The sequence below is a fragment of the Eumetopias jubatus genome, unplaced genomic scaffold, assembly GCF_037043125.1.
Source record: "Eumetopias jubatus isolate StellerSeaLion01/CBP00866 unplaced genomic scaffold, mEumJub1_p1.0 scaffold_2, whole genome shotgun sequence".
NCBI classification, from domain to species: domain Eukaryota; kingdom Metazoa; phylum Chordata; class Mammalia; order Carnivora; family Otariidae; genus Eumetopias; species Eumetopias jubatus.
In genome coordinates, this window is record NW_028274808.1 from 41,095,178 (window position 1) to 41,121,945 (window position 26,768).

Consider the following 26,768-nt stretch of genomic DNA (forward strand, 5'->3'; position numbering starts at 1 on the left):
TCAGCCTCCTTCCCTACTTCCATCCCAACCAAAGAGGCTTATCCCAAAGGTTTTCAGTGACTGCTATAAGAAATTAAAGAGTTAATAAATATCTAATGCCTCTAAAGTTTATAATCCTGCCTGTGTGTTTATAACCCTCTCATGACTATTCCTGTATTTAAAAAAATACATCCTTACAGAGTGCTGCTTTTTTATCTAATATCTAAGAGAATAATCATTTCTCAATCCAAGCGTCACACATCAAAGAGGTAAGAAATGGGTTAGCAAACATACTAAGACAGCTTACTTCAGTGATCATTCAGCCAGAAATGACTAGTTAACTTTACATCCTCAACCAGATTCAACTTACTTTTGGCTAATACATAGCAAGTGTGCAATAGCTTATTTTCTTTCCCTTTAGCCTCCTGCTTTGGTAAGAACTAATGGTTACCTTCTCTCTCATTGTACTCCCCTGGCTCCAGCTACTGTTTTACTGAAATATGAGGCTATCTCTAATCATCTTCTATAAGTAGAGTAACTAACTTTTGAGATTTTCTAACATGGACCCATTTTCAATTATTCTTCCTTATTGTTCCCATAAACCATGAAAAACCATGAAAATGTCAACATTCCAACCATTTCATGACTCCTGGATGGACACTTAAAAGTAACCCAAGCATCCTTTATCAGCTGAACTTTGGCAAAGAAACTACCATTCCGATACAGAGGGCCATACTAGGAAGAAAATCCATAGTGAATACATCTATTAGATTAGGACTATGCCAGTTTTTCAAAGTGCTATACACTGGTGACATGATTCTGAGCAAGATACAGTTCCTAAAGAAGCTTATACTCTGAAGAGATCAAAAAAACAAAAACAAAACAAACTATCTGAATGCAGTTTGATACATGCTACAAAAAGTATGGTAATGGAAACACTTAACTGAGCCTCAGGAAGAGAAAGGAAGATTGTGAAAGAATTCATGAAGTAAGTGATATTTAAGCCTACATTTAAAAGACAAATAGAGGTTAGTCATACAGAGGATTGGGACAGGGAGAAACCTGTGTGGATGCCTAACTGTGAGAGACCACAACACATTTGAGGAGCTATAGGTTCAGTGGAGTATAAAGGGTATCCAAAGCAGATGGAAGAGCTTATAAAATTATGTTCAAGAGTTGAGATTTTATCTTAGAGCAATGTGGAGCTATCAGAGTGTAAATGGGATATGACATGATCACATATATATTTTAGAAAGATCAGTCTGACTATAGGATAGAGAGGATTGGAGTCAGATTCAATCAGAGACAGAGACCAGATTAGCTTGAACTATAGTAGGGATAACAGAAAGGGAGAAACATAGTCTAACTAGAGAGTTCAGTTTGTAGTGTTGAATTCAAGGTGTCTTTGGAATAATAAATGGATATGTCCAAGAAACAGTTATGGATATTCAGATCTAGAGCTGAGGAGGGAACCTAAAAATACAGATTTGGAGAAACCATCAAAAAAATAGTTAATGATTTCAGCCATTGGAATAAGTTATGTCACTCTGAGTAGAGTGAGGAGAAGATGGAGGATAGAACCAGTGGACCACACACACTTCATATGTTTTCTAAGAGTAATAGACAGTGAAGGAGCCTGAGGAACCTAAACATTATAACCAGAGAGAGCCAAGAACAAAACAGAGAGAGACAGAGAGATGAGATACTACAGATGTCAAGAGATGGTAACAGCATTCCATGTTGTAAGATGGTTAAAGTAAGACAGAAATTGGAAAGTGTCACTTGAATTTACAAACAAGGAAATTATTGATAAAGCAGTTTCAGCAGAGTGGCGGGTATGGAAGCCAAAATGGACTGAGAATTAAAGACATACAGGCAAATGGGGCATCTGGGTAGCACAGTCTGTTGAACATCCAACTCTTGGTTTCTGCTCAGGTCATGATCTCAGGGTGATATCAAACCCCTCCTCGGGTCATGCTGAGCTGGAAGTCTGCTTGAGATTCTCTCTCTCCCTCTCCCTCTCCCTCTGCCCCTGCACCCCCCTCAAATAAATAAATAAATCTTTAAAAAAAAAAAAGATGTACAGGCAGAAAGTATATAGACAACTACTTTGAAGAGGACTGATTTTATAGCTTCCACTTTGATCTTCCCTCCACTCCCCCTTTTCTGCTACTCCCTTTCTGTGACTTTGACCAATAACATCCCCAGTTTCTAACTCATTTCTGTTGAATCTCTTTTCTTTCCTGTTACTGATTTCTCTCTAAAGTAAAATAAGTCCTTTTTCTTTCTTCTTTTCCCCTAGACAATTTCTGACATTATCCAAAGTTCTTGTTTTGCTGCTTCAGGTTACACACAGTCTTCCTGACCACCTCATTTCCCTTTCTGGTCCTCTTGCTTAATATCACTTAGTCACGTTTGTCTCTAACTTTCAAGCAAAAAGTAAATCCACAGAGTATCACAATAGTAATTTCAGAACCATTTATAAAATGTCATATTGGGAGCTATATCAGAAAGAAACATGGTGTCTACCCCCTAAAAAAGCTTAGGGTTACAATGTAGATGAGAAGACCAGTCTTATGCAATGAATGACTAGTGATAAATAAACCAAATGTATAGGTGGACAAAACATAGGATAAATGGAATAAAGTTGGGTGAATAACTGATTCCAGTTTCTAGAATTCTCTTAGGTACACCAAAATAGGGCATTTATGATAGAGTGGTTTTGTCGGTCTTCCAGGTAAGTAACAGTATACTCCTATCGTTGTTTGGTTTTCATACTTGCAGTATCCCTGAACCCAGGCAAGCTCATGCCTAAGAAATGTATACCCTATTAATGATTATTATTATTGGAATATAAAGTGTTCATTACAGAGGATTCTAATATTATCACTTTACTATAACACAGTTTATATATGCTTTAAAATATTGAAATTGCTATGAATTGATGATAAAATGAGTAAATTCTTGTTGGTCTTGATGATCCATCATTGTTCATATTCAGATATTAATTCATATCCATTTGTTAACTGAGAATGAGTCATCTGCTAGCTAAAGGCTTAGACAAGCCTTTGCGATCACAGAGCTTCAAAAGTTCTCTGTTGGTTTCTATCATGGGCTTTGTGCCTGACCTTGCTAGTCTGTGCCTTTTTCTTGAAAGTATTTTTTGTAAGCTTTATGACGGTATTTCTGTTGCAGGTCTGGTGGTGACAAAACTGAACTATGTTACTCTTAAAATAAATTGTCAGGTGATTGATGGAACAGTTAAGAGAAATGGGTGTAGGTTGCTGGTTAATACATGGCATTAATTACTTGATTATTGCATTCTCCAGACCAAGCTGTTGAGAATCTTCTAATAATGTCTTTTATCTCAAAGGTCTAGAAACAGCCATTCAAACCTGACTATATTTGTCTTCACCAGGTCTTCAAAGGTGAAAAATTAATTCGTTATCTAAAAATTTAGTTTGCTGTCACAATATCCTAGGAAGTCTCTGTGCTTGTAGCAAGATGTTTTCTTCATTCCTTGGGTTACTTGGAAGAGAGTTTTGTTCCAGCTGCTTATAAGGTTTTTTACATCTGATTGGAAGAGAGTTGTTTTTTGTTTTTGTTTTTGCAGTGTTTGAAGTATAAGTGGCATCAGGAGTGAGCCTGGACCCCAGGCAGAAGAAAGACACTGATGATTTAAGTCTTTTGACTGTGATGATGGCGGTCAGTCTGGGGCTGATAAGACAAATACCATAGTGCCAGGAGCCGGCTTATCCCTGAGAGCAAAAAGCTTTCCTGTATGCTCAGAGCATTTTTATTTCCTTTCATGAAACTGCTGGCTCTGTGCCCTTTCACACTTTGAAAAGGCTGTCTGGACTTCTCTCATTCTCTAAAACAATGGAAAATGCATGAGAGAAAAAGTTAACTAGGCTTTGAAGCCTAGTGTTTCCTTGGGAGAATGATGATAATATCCAAGTTTTCACTAGTCATAATTTAGATGAATGATGTAGTCCAGCAGAGAAATGTGGCCATCATATAAGAGATATTCCGGAAATAATCGCAATTCTAAAAAAGACTATAAATTTATAAAAAGACACTATAGCTAGAAACACACCTGGTTGCTGGGGCTTAAGACATATAGGCTGTGCTCTGAAGATTTCTCTTTAAAAACACAATTCTCATTCAAATGCCCAGTAAATAGTTTATTCCTGAAGGTTTTTTTTTTGTCCCCACATGAAGAGATGATGCAGTACTTTGTGGTTTTGATGTAGGAAAGACGATAGGGTTCGAAGCCAGTGGCCAAGAAAGATCTTGAGATGTCTTTGGTGCGAAAAGGTGGTTTTATTAAAGCTCGGGGACAGGACCTGTGGGCAGGAAGAGCCGCACTGGGGTCACGAGGAGTGGCCCGTTACATACTTTCAAGTTGGGCAGGGGTTAGGGATCGCGTAAGTCTCTAAGGAGTGTTGGAAGCCAGGTTTCCAGGACCTTGGGGGAACTAGCTATTGTGGGGAAAAGGTCATTTATTACCGTCTAATAAAACCTTAGTCATGAGACCCTTCAGATGTATATCGGTGGGCCATGTGCTTGGGGGATGATTGCCAACACGTATCTTGGCGGGAGGCAGGGGGCGGGGGTTTAGAGATATTAGAGAGAAAGGAAGTTTCCAAAGGAAATTTTATATGTTAACGTAGACTTACAGGATCCGAGGGAGGGGAGGGGGAGGATCAAGCTAGGATTGCCTTTTGCCCTTAGCAAAGTAGTAACACTGAGGCAGTTGAGTCCCTGGAGGAATGTCACTCTGCCTGTTTCAAGGACTTGTCAGTGGGCTGTAGGTAGGAAGGCAATTTAATCATATTTCTTCTGCCTTTGTTTCCCACATCAGTTTCTTCCAAGTTATTCAAGTTTGAGACAGGTCCAGAACTCAAACTTCATTCCCCATTTACTACTCAGGTCCCTAGACAGTGCCTCTCTCCCTGTCTTCCTCCCTCTCACCTTCCCTCTCTTTCAATAAATATTCCCTCCTTTCAATAAATATTATACCCCCATCAATCACGTGAAAGTTGTAAAGGGCAACATGAATTAGACACTAACTTGATCTCACAGGTCTCTGAACTGAGTGATGGTAGGGTGGGTGATGGACAGACACATCAGTGTGGTCACTCATAACAAACACATGTTAGTGATACCTAGAACTGAAAGGAAAGCAGAAAACAGCCTCCTACCAATAAAAATAGAAGTATGGAAGGATGCTCAAGATTTTTTTTTTCCTGTTTATAAACTTAAAGACTTCTTGAGTCTTTTCATATGTTAAGTCAAGGAACCCTATTAGCTTTTTCAAAGGCTGTTGATGGTTAACTCTTCCAGTTCAGTTGTGGAATCATTAAAAATATAGATCCTGAATTCCTGGTTCAGTCACCAGACTGACTGTAGAAAATTCCCTGGGCTTCACAGAAGTCTGAGGGCTTACTGAGAAAGCATTTCAAGTCCTTCATGTTCTCCTGTGTCTATAAGTGCTTGCTCGCTACGTAGATTAAGGAGGGTTACAGTGCAAATTGTTTCAGTGCATAACAAGTTCTCCTACTACAGGCCGATACCTCCACATTATTGTAATATATAATAGAAACATCTTGAATCCTTTGACTTTAAATTGTTTATTCTCCTAATTCTCTTTAGTACTGTAATATAGGTCATATTTTTCTGACACTAAAATTGCTTACCTAACGTGAGAAAATTAGATGAAAAGATCCCTCAGGCTCCTTTCAATTTTTAAAGTTCTGCAAATAACTGATTGTCAGATGTGTAATTAGTTGAGTGATGGGCTAAAACATGCCTTCGTTTGATATGATCTTACTCCTCACTTCCCACATTTGTGGAAACATAGCACTTTTTTGCTCCTTGGGAGAAGAAAAAGAAACTGAATGATTTTTAGAAAGCGATCTAAACAGAAGTATTTAGAATTTTTAAAAAAGATAGCCACCAAGGTATAAAAAACACTTTTTTTAAAAATCAAGGATTAAACTGTCTAGGATCCAGTTTCCTTTAATTACTAACATTTTTATTAATATCATCATAGTTTCAAACAAGAATTTGTTTTCAGTTTTCCAGTCTTTATTCTCTCATTGGAAATAAAGATCATTTCAACTTTGCTTTGAATTGTTTTAATTAAGTATACCACTTTTACCTATTTAATAAGGCATGAAATAAATAACATTTTGAAAACTGGAATCTGAGAATCTTTTTAATTGATATTGAAGAACTTCTTTTGAGATTTGGTCATTTTCCAAATGGGACTTTATATTTACCTAAAGAGTACAAGTTTTCAGACTGATTCCAGTTATTTGTACATATATAGATGATTTTTGTATTAGTGTATTATGATTCAACTCTATAAGATGTTTAATTAACAAGCTTCTTAGGGGGAAAAAACTTTTCATTCCATATTTTAAATTAATTTAAAATAAATAGCATTGTAAAATCACATTATTGGTGCTTAATAGGGTTGGTGGAATGCTTTAATGAATTACACTAGATAAAAAAGACGTAGATTGCAACTGAACGTGGAGTAGGGTAACATGTTTTTAGGCTTCACTGTCACCTTTAATTTGTTTGAAAAAATGAATAGTAGTTAGATGTCATGGAGCATTTTATTTTCTTACAGAAAATTCCTTGGTTGTATTTATCTTGCTGCCTCATATTATAGCTTGCATAGCAAAGAATCTTAGGTTTGAAGTGGTTTGATGATCATTTATCCCTTATTTCTTCCTTCCCAATTCCATCATTTAAACACTATCTTCTACTTTAGTGAAAAATAAAGGTGTCAGAACAAACTCTGTAGGGTAAAGTCATTTCTTTTTATCCAGTTGTCAGTCCTAGTGTTTCCAATCTCACTCTGGAATTTGCTCATTTTTTATGGACTTGGAGCTTCAATTTCTAGTGGGAGTTCAGAATGCCAAACATATTTTGTTTTTATTTAGGCTTTGTTTTGTTTTTTTTTAATTGAAGTGTAGTTGACATACAATATTATATTAGTTTCAGGTGTACAACACAGTGATTCAACATTTATATACATTAGGAACTGATCACCATCATAAATCTGTTACCATCGGTCACCATACAAAGTTTTACAATATTATGCACTGTATTCCCTATGCTATACATTGTATCTGCCTGTCTTATTTTACAACCAGAAGTATGTACCTTTTCACCCCCATTCAAAACAGGGGAATGGGGGTGAAAAGGTACATACTTTTCCTTCAACCCTCCTCCCCCTCTACTTTGGCAACCACCAGATTATCTGTATCTATGAGTCTGTTTCTGTTTTGTTTGTTCATTTCTTTTGTTTTTTAGATTCGACATATAAGTGAAATCGTATGCTATTTGTATTTCTCTGTCTGACTTATTTGACTTAGCATCATATCTTCTGAGTCCATACATGTTGCAAATGACAGGATTTCATTCTTTTGTATGTCCTGAGTAATATTCCATTGTATGTATGTATACACACAGACACACAAACACACACCCCACATCTTTAACCATTCATCTGTTGATGAGCACTTAGGTTGCTTACGTATCTTGGCTATAGTAAAAAATGTTGCAATGAACTTGGGGTGCATATATCTTTTCAAATTAGTGTTTTGTTTTCTGTGGATAAATATCCAGAAGTAGAATTTCTAGCTCATATGTTAGTTCTATTTTTAATTTTTTGAGGACACTCTATACTGTTTTCCATAGTAACATCACCTTTTTGCATTCCCACACGATAGAGTACAATGGTTCCCTTTTATCTGCACCCTCGCCAGCAATTGCTGTTTCCTCTCTTTTTGGTAATAACCATTCTGACAGGTGTAAATCTCATTGTTATTTTGATTACTATTTCCCTGATGATGAGCATTTTTTCATGTGTCTATTGGCCATCTATATGTCTTCTTTGGAGGAATATCTATCCATATCCTCTGCCCTTTTTTTAACTGGATTATTTATTTCTCTGATACTGAGTTGTGTGAGTTCTTTACATAGTTTGGATAATAACCCCTTACCAGTTGTATCATTTGCAAATATCTTCTCCCATTCAGTATGTTGCCTTTTCATTTTGTTGGTGGTTTCCTGCACTGTGCAAAACCTTTTTAGTTTGATATAGTCTCATTTGTTTATTTTCACTTTTGTTGCCCTTTCCTGAAGAGACAGATCAAAAAAATATACTGTTAAGACCAATGTTTAAGAGTTTACTGTCTATATTTTCTTTTGGAGTTTTATGATTTCTGGTCCTACATTTAGGTCCAGATTTATCCATTTTGAGTTTGTTTGTATATATGGTGTAAGAAAGTGGTCCAGTTTCATTCTTTTGCATGCACTTGTCCAGTTTTCCCAACAGCAATTATTAAAGACATTGTCTTCCCCATTGTATATTCTTGCCTCCTTTGTCAAAGATTAACCAAACATATAAATGTGGGTTTATTTCTGTATTCTGTTCATTTATCTCTGTGTCTGTTTTTGTGCCAGTACCATAGTACAATACTGTTTTGATTACTACAGCTTTGTAGTATAGTTTCAAATCAGGGAGCATATTACTTTCAGCTTTGTTCTTTCTTGAGATTGCTTTGACTGGGGTCTTTAGTGGCTCCATACAAATTTTAAGATTATTTGTTCTAGTTCTGTGAAAAATGACACTGGTATTGTGATTGGAATTGCAATGAATCTGTAGATTGTTTGGGGGTAGTGGGTATTATGGGCATTTTAACAATATTCTTTCAATCCATGTGCATGGAATATCTTTCCATTTGTATCATCTTCAGTTTCTTTTATCAGTTTCTTAAGGTTTTCAGAGTAGGTCTTTCACCTCATTGGTTAAATTTATTCCTAGGTATCTTATTATTTTTGGTACAGTTTTAAATGGGATTGTTTTCTTAATTTCTCTTTCTGATAATTCATTATTAGTATCAGGAAATACAGCAGATATATGCATATTAATTTTGTATCCTACAACTTTACCAAATTTATTTTAGTTCTAATAGTTTTTGGTGGATTCTTCAGGGTTTTCTATATGTAGTATGTCATCTGCAAATGGCAACAGCTTTACCTCTTCCTTACCTATTTGGTTTTTCCCTTTATTACCGTGGCTGGGATTCCCAATATTATGTCAAATGAAAGTGACAGGAGTGGGCATCCTTGTCTTGTTTCTGATTTTAGCTTTCAGCTCTTCACCATTGCATCTGATGTTAGCTGTAGGTTTTTCATATATGGGCTTTATTATGTTGAGGTATGTTATGTTCCCTCTAAACCCAGTTTGTTGAGAGTTTTTATCTTAAACAGATATTGAATGTTATCAAATGCTTTCTCTGCATCTATTGAGATGATAATACTTTTTATCCTTTTTGTTAATATGGTATATCACATTGATTAATTTGCAAATATTGAAACATCCTTGCAATCCTGGAATAAATCCCACTTGATCATGGTATATGATCCTTTTAATGTATTGCTGAATTTAGTTTACTAATAATTTGTTCAGGATTTTTGCATCTGTGTTCATTAAGCATATTAGCCTATAATTGTCTCTTTTTGTGTTGTCTTTGGTTTTGGTATCAGGTAATGTTGGCCTTATAGAAAAACTTTCAGCATGTTCCAAATTCTTCAGTTTTTTGCAACAGTTTGAGGATAGTTATTAATGTTTGATAGAATTTGCCTGTGAAACCATCTGGTCCTGGACTTTTGTTTGAGAGGAGTTTTTCGATTACTGGTTCAATTTTATTAACTAGTAATTGGTCTGTTCACATTTTCTGTTTCTTCTTGATTCAGTTTTTGAAAGACTGTGTGGTATTAGGAATTTATCCATTTCTTCTGGGTTGTCCCCTTCATTAGCATGTAATTGTTCATAGTAGTATCTTATGATCCTTTGTGTTTCTGTGTCATCAGTTGTAACTTCTCTTATTTCTGATTTTACTGATTTGGGCTCTTTTTTCTCTTGATGAGTCTGGCTCAAGGTTGTTCAATTTAGTATTTCTTTTCAAAGAACCAGCTCTTAGTTTAATTGATCTTTTTTACTTTTTTTTAACTTTCTATCCCATTTATTTCCACTCTGATCTTTATTATTCCCTTCCTTTATGAACTTTAGGCTTTGTTCTTTTTCTAGTTCCTTTAGGTATAAAATTATTCATTTGAGGTTTTTCTTGTTTCTTGAGGTGGACCTGTATCACTGTAAACTTCCCTGTTAGAACCTCTTTTGTTGAATCCCATTGTTTTGGACTGTTGTTTTCTTTTTCATTTGCCTCAATATTTTTTTTCCCTGTCTGTTTTCTTCTTTGACCCATTCGTTGTTTAGTAGCATGTTGTTAACCTGTTTGTTTCTTGGGGTTTTTTCCAGTTTTTTTTCTTATAATTTCATCCCTGAGGGGAACTTGCAAGTCCCAGTGGTGTCCCAAACAACTCCTATGGGGCCCGACTTTGGGGTCAAGGCTGGGGACCGAATTCCTACCTCAGGGCAGCCAACACAATGGCACTGCTCTCCCTGCCCTCTTCCTGCCCTCAGGCCTCCTGGACGGATGGATTGGTATCTTGTTTTTTATCCATTCAGCCACGCTGTGTCTTTTTTTTTTTGGAGAACTTAGTCCACTTGCATTTAAAGTAATTATTGATAGATATGTGCTTACTGTCATTTTATTGATTGTTTTCTGGTTGTTTTTCTAGTTCTTTGTTCCTTTCTCTTGCCATCATCTGTTTGGATTTTGTGATTTTTTTCAGTGTTATATTTATCTTCCTTTCTCTTTATTTTTTGTGTACCTATTACAAGTTTACAGGTTTTTGGTCCGTGGTTACCATGAGGTTCCTTCATAGCATATATGGAAGACTATTTTAAGTTGCTAGTGGCTGAAGTTCCACCACAGTGTAAAAGCACTACATCTCCCCATCCCCCCACCACGTTTTATATTTTTGACACCATATTTTACATCTTATTATTTGTTATGTCTCTTGACTAACTGTTTTAAGTCTAGATGATTTTACTGCTTTTATCTTTTAACCTTCATACAAGCTATGTTAGTACTTGATCCTTTACCTTTACTATATGTTTACCTTTAGCAGTAAGATTATTTCTTTCATATTTATTTTTCTAGTTATGGCCTTTTCTTTTCTGCTAAAGAACTCCCTTTAACATTTCTCATAAGACCAATTTGATGTTGATGAACTCTAAGTTTTGCTTTTCTGGGAAACTCCTTTTCTCTCCAATTCTGAGTGATAACCTTGCCAGATGACGTACTCTTGGTTGTAGGTTTTTTCCTTTCAGTGCTTTGAATATATTGTGCCACTTCCTTCTGGACTGTAAAGTTACTCCTAAAAAACCAGCTGGTCGTTGAATGGGGGTTCCCTTGTACATGACTAGTTGTTTTCATCTTACTGCTTTTAAGATTTTCTCTTTAACTGTTGACACTTTCCTTATTATATGTCTTGGTATGGACCTTTTTGGGTTCATCTTGTTTGAGGCTCTCCATGCTTCCTGGACTTGGATGTCTGTTTCCTTCTTTAGGTTAGGGAAGTTTTCACCCATTATTTCTTCAAATAGAGTTTCTGTTCCTTTTTCTCTTCTCCTTCTGGGATACTTTTAATATGAATGTTAGTATATTTGATGTTGTTCTATGGTCCTTTAAATTATCCTCACTTTTTAAAATTCTTTTTTCTTTTTGCTATTACATTTAGGTGATTTCCACTACTTGTCTCCCAGATCACTGATCCATTCTTCTGCTTCATTTAATCTGCTGCTGTTGATTCCCTCTAGTGTATTTTTCATTTTAGTTATTGTATCCTTTAGCTCCGATGATTCTTTTTTATATTTTCTATCTTTGTTGAAGTTCTTACTATGTTTATCCATCCTTCTTCTGATTTCAGTGAGCCTCTTTATGACCATCACTTTAAACTCTTTATCTGATAGATTGCATATGTCTGTTTCATTTAGTTCTTTTTGGGTTTTGTCTTGTTCTTTCATTTGGAATATATTCCTTTGTCTCTTCATTTTGCATAACTTTCTGTGTTTGTTTCTGTGTGTTAAGTAGATCGGTTACATCTCCCAGTTTTGAAGGAGTGGCTTTATGCAGAAGGTGCCCTGGGCGGCCCAGTAGTGCAAACTTTAGTCACCCAAGCCCTTGTGTTGGCAGTGTGAACCCTCTTGTAGCTGGGTCATGATTGGCAGACTCACTAGTTTACAGGACTATCTCAACATGGTTGTCTGTGAGGATTGGCCACAACCACTATGGACATGCTGGTGACTAGGGTTGGCCCCCAACATAGCAAGCTGAGAGGCCTGGCTATGACAAATGTAGGAGTGCTGATGGGTGGGGCAGGTGGGACAGGTTTCTGATGCAGCTGTGAGGTATGGCTGTGACTGTTGTAGATGCTCTGGTGTGCAGGGATGGCTCCCTGGGTTGGGGTCACTGATGCCAGCTGAGGCCACCACCATGTTTTGTGGGGCAGGGAGTCACTTGGGAGGAATGCTGGGCTGGGGTAGGCAGTTTAGCAGTGTAAGTCCACAGGTAAATGTTAGCGTTAGGGGAATGGTGCTAGCGCGGTAGATGGAGAGTGTCAGAAATGGTTCCTGCCAGCATTTGCATCCCCAGAGAACATTCCAACAGATCCCTCACTCTCTGATGCACATCCTAAAGTTAGTTGATGGATCTCCTTCTCTGTTAACCCAGGCACTTTTGAAACTGCTGCCTCTGTACTGGGACTCGGAGCAAGTGAGTTGTGTGTGTACCCCATAAACGTCCCCCAGACGTAAGCCCCACTGATTTTTGAAGCCAGACATTATGGGTGCTTATCTTTCCGGTGCAGATCCCCTGGGCTGTGGAGCCCAGTGTGTGGCTTCGAACCCTCCTTTCTCAGAGCCCTCGTTGATTCTGAAATCCCTTTCTCTGTGGATCACTGAACTAGGGGTATGGTTCCTAACTAGACATCTCTGCCCCTCCTACCCAACTCTTTGTGGACTTTTTTTATATCCTTAGTTGTATATGATCTGTTCTGCTATTCTTCAGTTCATTCTCAGAGATAGTTGTTCTGTATGTAGTTGTAGCTTTTGGTGTGTCCATGGGAGGGGGTGAGCTCAGGATCTTCCTGCTCCATTATCTTGATCCTCTCCTATTTTGCCTTATTTTTTTTCATGGTAAAGTGATATTACTATCAACTAGAGAAACACAAGTTTGTTAGACTTAAAAACAAACTGAGGGTTGCTGGAGTGGTGGGGGCTGGGAGGGATGGGGTGGCTGGGTGATAGACATTGGGGAAGATACGTGCTATGGTGAGTGCTGTGAATTGTGTAAGACTGTTGAATCACAGACCTGTACCTCTGAAACAAATAATATATTATATGTTAAAAAAAAAAAAAGAAGATAGTAGGAAGGGAAAAATGAAGGGAGGGAAATCGGAGGGGGAGACCAACCATGAGAGACTATGGACTCTGAGAAACAAACTGAGGGTTCTAGAGGGGAGGAGGGGGTGGGGGGATGGATTAGCCTGGTGATGGGTATTAAAGAGGGCACGTACTGAATGGAGCACTGGATATTATATGCAAACAATGAATCATGGAACACTACATCAAAAACTAATGATGTAATATATGGTGATTAACATAACATAACAAAAAAAAAAAAATTCCTAGACTTCAGTTCCATCCTAACTACATAGATCTTGCCTACCATTTTTGCCCTGTGCAGTATTTTCCTTCCAATGTAAGATAAACTGGCAGTGTATCTTAGTTTTGGATCTGCCATAGAATAGAGTCCTCTTCAGCAACAATGGTACAATTCTCCCAAGTTTGATAATTACTGTTTGCTTTTACTTAGGGCCGTAATAAATGTTGCATTTTAAATTCCCTTGCACTTTTAGAGCAGTCTAAGAACGTCATCCTTAGGCTTGGTTTTAAGTGAAAACATCAGCAGATAAAATATGTTCTAAGAATACTTATATTCCTCCAAGTTCAAAGGCTTAAGTCATTCATTATTAATAGCTATCAATTGGTCTCATGTTTCTTACTCAACCTATAGCAGTTTGTTAGACATCATGACATAGGTAGGAGTTTAATTGATAAGAGCAGTTGTAATCATCCCAAGGGGCATTTGGGGAATGAGAAAAGATGAAAGACAACAGCGGAACTAACATCTGAAGGATAGTCTAAAGAGAAGATAACAAAGAAATACTCAGTAAGATAGGAGAGAAACCAGGAATGAATTTTAAGAGAAGCACAGGAAGACTTTCAAAAATATTGTTGACTTCGTTGGGTACCATATGATGAGAACAGACAATAATTTATTGAATTTTTCAATTAAGAGGCCATTTGATGACCTTTGCCAGAGCAGTTTCAGTAAAGCATAGAAATGAATTCCAGATTGCAGTGGGTTAAAAGGTAAAGTGGAAATCAATATATAAAAACAGCTAATAAGGACTTCTAACTCGTCATATATAAAGGAAAAGAGGTGATGCCAGAGGAGAAAGCAATATTCAGAAGAGACTGTTATTTTACAAAGATAAGAGACTTGAAGTGTATTTATAGACTTTGGGGGAGAAGCCAGTAGATAGAGAATAATTAAAAATGTAGAAGAATGATAATAATCAGTGAAATAAGCTCCTAGGGAAGGTTGATGGAGGATTAGCCTTGAGCAGGAATCTTCTGTTTTAGGAAGAAAGAAAAGTGGTCACCAAATATGGTATTTATAGGATATGTAAGCAGAAAGTTATATATTTACAAGTTTGACCTTATAAAATACAAGCTCAAACCATATGTTACTAAGAAATTATTATTAGAAACTATACCAGCTAGCACTTGAGTGGTTACTATATGCTGTGAACACTGAGTTTAAGAAACAGTATCTCATTTAATTTCATCATACAATTCTGTGAAGAAAGTATTCTCAGTACTTCTCAATCTTAGAAAGTGAAGCTTAATAAGTTTAATTAACCCAAGGTCACAGAAACATTAAGTATCATATTAGAACTAGTCATTTAAACCTAGGTAGTTCTAACTCCAGGCACCTATGCTCTTAACCACAGTTGTGGTGGGTCGGGGGTGTCGAAGAGACTGGGGAATGTTTGGCAGAATGCAACAAAAAAATTATCATGGATGTGTGAAAGAATTGTTAGTTGGCACTGAGTGCAGCCATAGCTGGAGACCATAAGTCAATGCTGGCACACATCTGTGCAACTGTGTTGATTATCTCTAGCAGCAGTTGGCAGCCCAAGTGAATAATCAAATTGCGGTGGGAAGTTTTTCATTCCGAACTGGGTAGATGAGAATATTAAGGCATAGCCTAGCAAAAATTCCTAAATTCTGAGAATAAAAAGAAATCTCTGTAAGATTCCTAACAGAAAATACAGTAATATGGGGGAAAAAAATCAGACTAGCATTGGACATTTGTAAAACTGGAAGGTGGAAGACAATAGGATGGCATCTATGGATTACAGGGTAGAAGAGCACTGCAGCCAGGACTTCTGTGCCTGTCAGAGGATGGAAGACATCTGGAAATAGAAACTAGAGTATATCATTCACCTGAAAAAAAAATACTTGAAAGGAGAGAAAATAACCAAGGGATGAGAAAAAGGACCTCAAGATAGAAGAAAGTGAGCGATTGAATCTAAAAGATAAGGAGAGACTCAGTGAACATGTAATGTAAGTGAAGTAAGGTTTCTTGAAACAGAAAATACATAATACAAGGTAATTTTAATAAGATTGCACAACAAACATAATAAAGTATTTCAGCAAAGTTTAGGATTAATGAGAAGGAGGGAGGGAAGTTAAATTATTTTAAAAATCTTACCTTGTTGAGGTGGACTATTAGTAGAGAATTAGAATATTTTGATGGGAGAGAGAGCCTTTTAAGTCTCTATCTTACATAACTAAGCACTACTGGATAAAGAACATTTTAAAATAATAAATAGCACATCATTTAAGGAAGAAAGCAGTCACAAGCCTAAGTACATCCAACAACATAACAACTAAATTGTGAAACAAAAACTATTAGAAATACAAGGAGAGCTTAAAATACAATACAGTGAAAGAAAGATGTCAGTATATTTGTCTCAGAGGATAAACTTGTAGAAAAAATGATGCAAGAACATAGAGGGATTGATTCAATAAATATAAAAACACACATCCCTCAGAGAATAATATTTTTCTGTATGTCCATGGAACATTAAAAAAATCAAATGTAGTTTGAAAACCTTAACAAATTTTGGAGAAATAAAATAGATTTTACAGAGTGCTATAAAATCCCTGGTCGGAAGCCAATAAAATTAGAAATATACAGTGATAAATAACTAAAATCTTAGGTACTTTAAACTTAAGAAACATACTATGACTAACACATGACTAAGCTCAAAGAAGAGATCAAAAAGTAAAGAAAAAAAACAGAAAAACAAAAGAACTAAGTAATCATCTTAAATTCAAACAAAAAACATAAAAGAAACTAGTGAGAAGGAATTAAAGTAAAAGGCAGAAGGGCGGAGCAAGATGGAGGAGGAGTAGGAGACCCAGATTTCGTCTGGTCTCAGGAATTCAGCTGAATAGGGATCAAGCCATTCTGAACACCTACGAACTCAACAAGAGATCGAAGAGGAGAGTAGCAACAACTCCCTGAACAGAGAAGTGACCACTTACTGGAAGGTAGGACGTGCAGAGAAGTGAATCCAAGGCGATATTCGGGAGGATAGACGGCGGGGGAGGGGGCCTCCCTCAGCCACTTCTGGCAAGTGATAGAGCCGCGGAGCACAAAATCGGAACTTTGAGAAGTCGGACCCGCTGAGGGACCTTGCTGCAGTGGATAAGGGGGGGGGGGGTGGAATCCTCCCGGGACAGTGTGGTCTCAGGACCCTCGGGGTCACAGAAAGACCGGGGGTGCCTGAGTGCGGCAGAGCTCCCAGGTATCGGAGCGGGGAAGCCCGCTGCAGAGACGGAGCCGAGGCGCAGGCGCTCAGCTTGGGGTTGCCATAAAGTGTGATCTGCGGCCCAGTGGGGCCACTGCTCCTCCAGCAGGGACCCAACAAGCGACAGAGCTGGGGAGACTCCCCTTTCTCCCCCGGGAGGAGCGGCGCAGGAATGCACCACAGGGATCTGCTGGGTTTGGAGACTCCACACAGGGTCGGGTGCCAGAGATAGAAACGCTCGGTCATAGGCCGAGTGAGCACGGAGTGCGGCCCGAGACCGGGGACACGGGAGTGACTGCTTTTCTCTGGGGGCGCACTGAGGAGCAGGGCCCCGAGTTCTCAGCTCCTCCAGGTGGAGATTGGGAGGCCACCATTTTCGCCCTGGTCCTCCAAAGCTGTACCAAGAGCTTGCAGGGAACAAAAGCTCCTGAGAGCAAACCCAAGCAGCTTGCTTAGACCTGACCGACAAGGGCGGGGCAATTCCGCCTCCGGCAAAGACGTGGAAACCACGGCAACAGGCCCCTTCCCCAGAAGATCACCACGAACAGCCAGCAAGCCAAGACCAAGTTTACCGATCAAGGAGAACGGGAGAACTCCAGCACTAAGGGAATACTGCACATAGAATTCATGGCTTTTTTTTACCATGATTCATTAGTTCATCAAAGTTAATTTTTTTAACTGTTTTTTTTTTAATTTCTCTTTTTCCCTTTTTCAACCAACATCTTATCAATCCCTTCTTTAAAAAAACATTTTTTATTTTTCATTTTTAGAGTCATATTTTATCCCTTCATAGTAGTTACCCTTATTTTTGGCATATATATATAAGTTGTTCTCTCTTTAAAATTTTGAGATACAGTTTCTTCTAACAGATCAAAATATACCCTAAATCACTAGTGTATGGCTTTGTTCTAGTCTCCTGCCTGACCGTTCTCTCCCTTTTTTCTTTTTTTTTAAATCTTCTTTCTTTTTTCAAACAACTTATCAATTCCTTTTATAAAATCTTTTATAATTTTCATCTTTACAGTCATCTTCCATCCCTTCATTGTATCGACCCTTATTTTGTACATATATGTCTTTCTTCCTTTAAAATTTTAGGAGGCACTTTTTTCTAACAGACCAAAATACGCCCAAAATCTAGTGTGTGGCACTGCTCTATGCACTAGCCTGATCATATTTGATCATATTCTGCTTTTTTTGTATTGTTCTGTTTTTGTTTTTATCTTTTTTTCTTTTTTCTTTTCTTTCTCTTTCTTTTTTCTTTCTTTCCCTTTCTTTTCCCCTGGTTTCAGGACTTTTCTGATTTGTATACAGTATATTTGCTGGGGACGTTGTTAACCTGTTAGCATTTTGTTCTCTCATTCATATATTCTCCTCCGGACAAAATGACAAAACGAAAAAAATCACCTCAGCAAAAGGAACAAGAGGTAGTACCGTCAGGCAGGGACCTACTCAATATGGACTTAGTACGATGTCAGACCTAGAGTTCAGAATCATGACTTTAAAGATACTAGCTTGGCTTGAAAAAAGCGTGGAAGTTATTAGAGAAACCCTTTCTGGAGAAATAAAAGAAATAAAATCTAACCAAGTCGAAATCAAAGAGGCTATTGATGAAGTGCAATCAAAAATGGGGGCACTAACTGCTAGGATAAATGAGGCAGAAGAGAGAATCAGCGATATAGAAGACCAAATGATGGAAAATAAAGAGGCTGAGAAAAAGAGAGATAAACAACTACAGGATCACGAGGGCAGAATCAAGAGATAAGTGATACGTTAAGATGAAACAACATTAGAATGATTGGGATCCCAGAAGAAGAAGAAAGAGAGAGAGGGGCAGAAGGTATATTGGAGCAAATAATAGCAGAGAACTTCCCTAATGTGAGGAAGGAAACAGGCATCCAAATCCGGGAGGTACAGAGAACCCCTCTCAAAATCAATAAAAATAAGTCAACACGCCGACATCTAATAGTAAAACTTACGAGTCTCAGAGACAAAGAGAAAATCCTGAAAGCAGCTCGGGAGAAGAGATCTGTAACCTACAATGGTAGAAACATTAGATTGGCAAAAGACCTATCCACAGAGACCTGGCAGGCCAGAAAGGACTGGCAAGATATCTTCAGAGCACTAAACGAGAAAAACATGCAGCCAAGAATACTATATCCAGCTAGGCTGTCATTGAAAATAGAAGGAGAGATCAAAACCTTCCAGGACAAAAAAAACTAAAGGAATTTGCAAACACGAAACCAGCCCTCCAAGAAATATTGAAAGGGGTCCTCTAAGCAAAGAGAGAGCCTAAAAGCAGCATAGATCAGAAAGGAACAGAGACAATATACAGTAACAGTCACCTTACAGGCAATACAATGGCACTAAATTCATATCTTTCAATAGTTATCCTGAATGTAAATGAGCTAAATGCCCCAATCAAAAGACACAAGCTATCAGATTGGATTAAAAAACAAGACGCATCAATATGCTGTCTGCAAGAGACTCATTTTAGACCCAAAGACACCCCCAGATTGAAAGTGAGGTGGTGGAAAACCATTTACCATGCAAATGGACACCAAAAGAAAGCTGGGGTGGCAATCCTTATATCAGACAAATTAGATTTTAAAACAAAGACTGTAATAAGAGATGAGGAAGGACACTATATCCTACTTAAAGGGTCTATCCAACAAGAAGATGTAACAATTGTAAATATCTATGCCCCGAACATGGGAGCAGCCAATTATATAAGGCAATTAATAACAAAAGCGAAGAAGCACATTGACAACAATACAATAATAGTGGGGGACTTTAACACCCCCCTGACTGAAATGGACAGATCATCTAAACAAAAGATCAACAAGGAAATAAAGACTTTAAATGACACACTGGACCAAATGGACTTCACAGACATATTCAGAACATTCCATCCCAAAGCAACGGAATACACATTCTTCTCTAGTGCCCATGGAACATTCTCCAGAATTGATCACATCCTAGGTCACAAATCAGGTCTCAATCGGTACCAAAAGATTGGGATCATTCCCTGCATATTTTCAGACCACAATGCTTTGAAACTAGAACTCAATCACAAGAGGAAAGTCGGAAAGAACTCAAATACATGGAGGCTAAAGAGAATCCTACTAAAGAATGAATGGGTCAACCAGGAAATTAAAGAAGAATTTAAGTTTCATGGAAACCAATGAGAATGAAAACACAACTGTTCGAAATCTTTGGGATACAGCAAAGGCAGTCCTGAGAGGAAAGTATATAGCAATACAAGCCTTTCTGAATAAACAAGAAAGGTCTCAAATACACAACCTAACCCTACACCTAACAGAGCTGGAGAAAGAACAGCAAATAAAGCCTAAACCCAGCAGGAGAAGAGAAATAATAAAGATCAGAGCAGAAATCAATGAACTAGGAACCAAAAGAACAGTAGAACAGATCAACGAAACTAGGAGCTAGTTCTTTGAAAGAATTAACAAGATTGATAAACCCCTGGCCAGACTGATCAAAAAGAAAAGAGACATGACCCAAATCAACAGAATCATGAATGAAAAAGGAGAGATTACAACCAACACCAAAGAAATACAAACAATTATAAGAACATATTATGAGCAACTCTATGCCAGCAAATTAGATAACCTGGCTGGAGGAAATGGGTGCATTCCTAGAGATGTATCAACTACCAAAATTGAACCAGGAAGAAATAGAAAACCTGAATAGACCTATAGCCACTAAGGAAATTGAAGCAGTCATCAAAAATCTCCCAAGAAACAAAAGCCCAGGGCCAGATGGCTTCCCAGGGGAATTCTATCAAACATTTAAAGAAGAATTAATACCTATTCTCCTGAAACTGTTCCAAAAAAGAGAAATGGAAGGAAAACTTCCAAACTCATTTTATGAGGCCAGCATTACCTTGATCCCAAAACCAGACAAAGACCCCATCCAAAAGGAGAATTACAGACCACTATCCTTGATGAACATGGATGCAAAAATTCTCACCAAAATACTAGCCAATAGGATCCAACAGTACATTAAAAGGATTATTCACCACGACCAAGTGGGATTTATCCCTGGGCTGCAAGGATGGTTCAACATCTGCAAATCAATCAACGTGATACAATACATTAACAAAAGAAAGAACAAGAATCATAGGATCCTCTCAATAGATGCAGAAAAAGCATTTGACAAATTTCAGCATCCTTTCTTGATCGAAACTCTTCAGAGTATAGGGATAGAGGGTACATACCTCACTATCATAAAAGCCATCTATGAAAAACCTACAGCGAATATCATTCTCAATGGGGAAAAGCTGAGAGCTTTTCCCCTAAGCTCAGGAACGCGGCAGGGATGTCAACCATCACCACTGCTATTCAACATAGTATTAGAAGTCCTAGCCATAGCAATCAGACAACAAAAAGAAATCAAAGGCATCCAAATCGGCAAAGAGGAAGTCAAACTCTCACTCTTTGCAGATGATATGATACTGTATGTTGAAAACCCAAAGGACTCCACCCCAAAACTGCTAGAACTCATACAGGAATTCAGTAAGGTAGCAGGATACAAAATCAATGCACAGAAATCAGTGGCATTCCTATAGACCAACAACAAGACAGAAGAGAGACAAATCAAGGAGTCAATCCCATTTACAATTGCACCCAAAACCATAAGATACCTAGGAATACATTTAACCAAAGAGGCAAAGGATCTGTACTCAGAAAACTATAAAATACTCATGAAAGAAACTGAGGAAGACACAAAGAAATGGAAAAATGTTCCATGCTCATGGATTGGGAGAACCAACATTGTGAAGATGTCAGTGGTACCTAGAGCAATCTACACATTCAATGCAATCCCCATCAAAATACCATCCACTTTTTTCAAAGAAATGGAACAAATAATCCTAAAATTTGTATGGAACCAGAAGAGACCCCGAATAGCCAGAGGAATATTGAAAAAGAAAAGCAAAGCTGGCAGCATCACAATTCCGGATTTCCAGCTTTTTACAAAGCTGTCATCATCAAGACAGTATGGTACTGGCACAAAAACAGACACATAGATCAATGGAACAGAATTGAGAGCCCAGAAATGGACTCTCAACTCTATCGTCAACTAATCTTTGACAAAGCAGGAAAGAATGTCCAATGGCAAAAAGACAGTCTCTTCAACAAATGGTGTTGGGAAAATTGGACAGCCACATGCAGAAGAATGAAACTGGACCATTTCCTTACACCACACACAAAAATAGACTCCAAATGGTTGAAAGACCTCAAGGTGAGACAGGAGTCCATCAAAATCCTAAAGGAGAACACAGGCAGCAACCTCTTTGATCTCAGCTGCAGCAACTTCTTCCTAGAAACATCGCCAAAGGCAAGGGAAGCAAGGGCAAAAATGAACTATTGGGATTTCATCAAGATAAAAAGCTTTTGCACAGCAAAAGAAACAGTCCACAAAACCAAAAGACAACTGATAGAATGGGAGAAAATAATTTGCAAATGACATATCAGATAAAGGGCTAGTATCCAAAATCTATAAAGAACTTATCAAACTCAACACCCAAAGAATAAATAATCCAATCAAGAAATGGGCAGAAGACATGAACAGACATTTTTCCAAAGAAGACATCCAAATGGCCAACAGACACATGAAAAAGTGCTCAACATCGCTCGGCATCGGGGAAATCCAAATCAAAACCTCAATGAGATACCACCTCACACCAGTCAGAATGGCTAAAATTAACAAGTCAGGAAACGACAGATGTTGGCGGGGATGCAGAGTAAGGGGAACCCTCCTATACTGTTGGTGGGAATGCAAGCTGTTGCAACCACTCTGGAAAACAGTATGGAGGTTCCTCAAACAGTTGAAAATAGAGGTACCATACGACCCAGCAATTGCACTACTGGGTATTTACCACAAAGATACAAATGTAGGGATCTGAAGGTGTACGTGCACCCCAATGTTTATAGCAGCAATGTCCACAATAGCCACACTGTGGAAAGAGCCAAGATGTCCATCCACAGATGAATGGATAAAGAAGAGGTGGTATATATACACAATGGAATATTATGCAGCCATCAAAAGGAATGAGATCTTTCCATTTGTAACGACGTGGATGGAACTGGAGGGTATTATGCTGAGTGAAATAAGTCAATCTGCAAAAGACATGTATCATATGACCTCACTGATACGAGGAATTCTTAATCCCAGGAAACAAACTGAGGGTTGCTGGAGTGGTGGGGGGGTGGGAGGGATGGGGTGGCTGGGTGACAGACATTGGGGAGGGCATGTGCTATGGTGAGCGCTGTGAATTGTGCAAGACTGTTGAGTCGCAGATCTGTACCTCTGCGACAAATAATGCAACATATGTTAAGAAAAAAGAAAAAGAAGAAAATAGCAGGAGGGGAAGAATGAGGGGGAGTAAGTCAGAGGGGGAGAGGAACCATGAGAGATGATGGACTCTGAAAAACAAACTGAGGGTTCTAGAAGGGAGGAGGGTGGGGGGATGGGTTAGCCTGGTGATGGGAATTCAAGGGGGCACGTTCTGCATGGAGCACTGGGTGTTATGCACAAACAATGAATCATGGAACACTTCATCAAAAACTAATGATGTAATATATGGTGATTAACATAACAATTAAAAAATTTTTAAAAAAATAAAGTAAAAGGCAAAATCTTGGACCTAGACATCAAAAATGACACAGGGATTTCTGGGCTGATCCCTGTGCAGATTCCACTATCCAGTGTGTTAGAGATCAGTATGCATGCAAATGTATGCAAATCAGTATGTATGCAAACATATACATTCTCCGAAAATAATTTTGGCCCTGGTCTTTTATCCCCACTCCCCATTATTTATCTGCTTCAGATTCCTATATGGAGCTAAGTGGTTAAAATGAGTGGCTGTTTAGCTAATACAGGGTTCTATTGTAGCATAATCATGAGGTTGGAGGGGAGCTCTACCTACTAGAGTTGATACCTCCTACTCTAATGACAGTTCCCCTGGAAGGAGATTTGTGATTCTTTGGAATGCTAAATCACTAAGAAAAATCTCATTTAAAAAAGACAAGACCCCAAAACGTAACTAGATTACAGCTTTATGCATTAATGGGAATTGTAGAACAGATAGGTATAAATATATTGTATTTATTTTAAGATTTCTATTTTCTTTCTTTATTCGTCATACCGCTCTGGATAACTATCATTGTCAACAGCAGTTCTAAATCTCTGAGGCTTAATAAAATAGACTTGTTGCAATTTAAAGTAGTAATTTCATCATTTAATATTATAAATTTGGGTGACCTTTATATTCCTATTGGTATTTACTCTGTATTTTAGGTTTTCCTTACCTTTGTCTCTCAGCACTCTCACTGACTGATCATTAAGAATCAACAGTTCATTTCTGTTGATTTCTGACTCCATTTGAATTAATAGTAATAGTACATTTGAATTGCTTGCTTTGTGCAGGGGATGGGGGAAGGAAGTAGGAGGTATGAGAAAGTGTAATTGTTTTTTTTGGAAATTTGTAAAACCAGACTGTGATAAGAAAATAGATAATGTCTTCCTTTTAGGATTTTTTTTTACTAATTAGAGGGTAAGAAGAATGTGTGCTTATGTGTGTTTTCTTTACAGAAATCCAAGTTTATTTAGCATCATGTCTGACAGATTACGGGAAGGGGAAAGAGGGGAACTTACACACTAGAAAACATCTCCTAAAACAATTTGTAATGTCGACTATATTTAATTGCTTTCTTTGAAGTCCTTTTTTATTCTAATGGACCTGGGGAAACTACTAAATAGATAATATGATAATCAAATTTGCTTTAAATTTTCATTATTGTACTAGTTGGGATTTTTTTTATTGTTATTTTTGAGGGAAGCCTTTATAAATTCTGTAAATTTTGTGTAATTCATGCCCAAAGATAAGATTGCATCTATACATGATACCTTCTGTTTTATATAATTTTATCCATTTTCCCTGTTTATTATAATACAGCTAAGCCTTCTCCTGAACATTAAACTGATTTTCCTCTTTTCTTTCAAAGAACAGCTAGAGGAATCATTTTATTTTACGGTTCATTTTCGTTTGATAATATTAGACTCAAGAAAGTAGCAACAAAATAGAGTAGCTTTAGAGCAAACAACACAATGGCATGGTTTTCACCATCGATACAATTCTGTTGATGGGTATCTTAAGTAGCAAAGAGTTGTTTTTACATCACGTCAGTTTTTTCATGCACCTTCATGGATTTTCTAATTTCTTTTAGTTTTAGGGGTTGTTTTTTTTACTTTCGTTAAAAGAGAAGGTGAAATCTGAACAAGATCTTGTCTTAGTTTTCTTTGTATCCATCTTTCCACCTGTAGGATGAATATAAACCAGAAAAGGCCCTGTCTGAAGAGGATTTGAAAAACGCCGTGAGTGTGCATCATGCGCTGGCATCCAAGGCCACAGACTATGAGAAGAAGCCGAATGTGCTTAAACTTAAAACTGCCGACTGGAGGGTCTTGCTTTTTCAAGCCCAGTATGTTTCATTGGTTTGGTTTGGTTTCATGGTTTGCATAGCACCACCTTATACCAAGAAATAGAATCAGAGTCTTCAGGGGAATTTGAGTTGGATTCAAAGTTATTAACTGGTTACATGAGAGAGACAACTACCTAAGAAAACTAGAATCATAAATAGAAACCCTGAGTTCAAGTTTTTTGTTTGCTTCAAAGTAGCCCTGTGACTTTCAGTCAGCCACTTACCATCTCTAGAACTTAATATTTTTATGAATAAGATATAAGCGTTGTGGTGTACAAGTTTTATAACACAATAAGTAAAATAGACGTGGATTCAAATCACCATTTCCTAGCTCTTTGTCCTGACACGTAATTTAACCTCTCTGAACCTTAGCTTGTCACTAGTGCAGATGATAATGTTTATCTCACAAGGTTCTTGTGAGAATTAAATGAGATCAAGTATATAAAATACTTCATATAGTGCCTGGCACATAGAAACTGTTCAGTAAATGTAGATTTCCATTTTGTTCCCTCTGTCTCTCTTCTCTTTTCCTTCTGAGCTCTAATAGTCTTTGATAAACCTAGAAGAAAAAGATAAAATTATATTGTGGGCAAGGAAATGGGATGGATTGCCAGTTTAATAAGGGGTCCATGACAGCCTTCAGATTCAAAGTGGAGCACTTCACACGGAGAATTCTGGATCTGTGAAGTGAGAAACTGGATTTTCAGAACTGAGCCTCTAGAACAGGAATCTTTGTAGGCGCACACATAGCATCAGTGTCTGTGGCAGTGTTAATTCTTCATAGCATGCTTTCCACAGCCTGAGCTTGACTGCAGAATCACTCTCAACACAACACCACCAATTGACTTCAGTTGGCAACGGTCTTAATATTTGACATCAAGATAGTGAACACAAGTATTGCTTGTTGATCGTAGCAGTGTAAGGTCAAAAAAAAGAAATAAGAACAACAGCAGGAACTCTGGTGGTTTATGAATGTTGAATTTGCAGAGGTATGAAATTGTTGACATCGGGTGAGGAGGAAGCTGTAAGGAAATCCAAGTTACACAGGATTTTTTTGGTGTGGGAGTAAGACAGCTTTAACACCACAGAGGGAATCATAGCCAGATATATAATTACAGCTATTAGTCATCAGAGTCCTTCAAAGTATTTTATTCCCCAACATTTTTTTTACTAAAATACCAAATATGATAACTAAGAAGCTGTAATTACTTCAGATAGAATTGATGCAGAAATCAGTGAATTAACAGAGCCAGAGAAACCAGATTAGAGAAGCATCTGGGGTGCAAAGAGGAGTTGATTTCTAGTGTGGTCTCAGGTTAGTGTGATTTCTCAGAGTAACCGGTAAAGGAAATGTATTTTATGTGGACTGACATTTTGTCCATCTTCTGTTTATTGATTATATGT

At 37.7% G+C, this 26,768-nt stretch overlaps 1 protein-coding gene across 1 annotated transcript in view; it reads left to right on the forward strand.

The window, feature by feature from the left end:
- The window catches only part of PSD3 (pleckstrin and Sec7 domain containing 3), a 492,408-nt gene that overhangs the window by 415,269 nt on the left and 50,371 nt on the right, over positions 1-26,768 (forward strand). Inside the window, exon 13 of the mRNA XM_028124024.2 lies at positions 25,207-25,364. Within this exon, the coding sequence (XP_027979825.1) occupies positions 25,207-25,364 (158 nt within the window). The remainder of the gene's footprint in view (positions 1-25,206; positions 25,365-26,768) is intronic.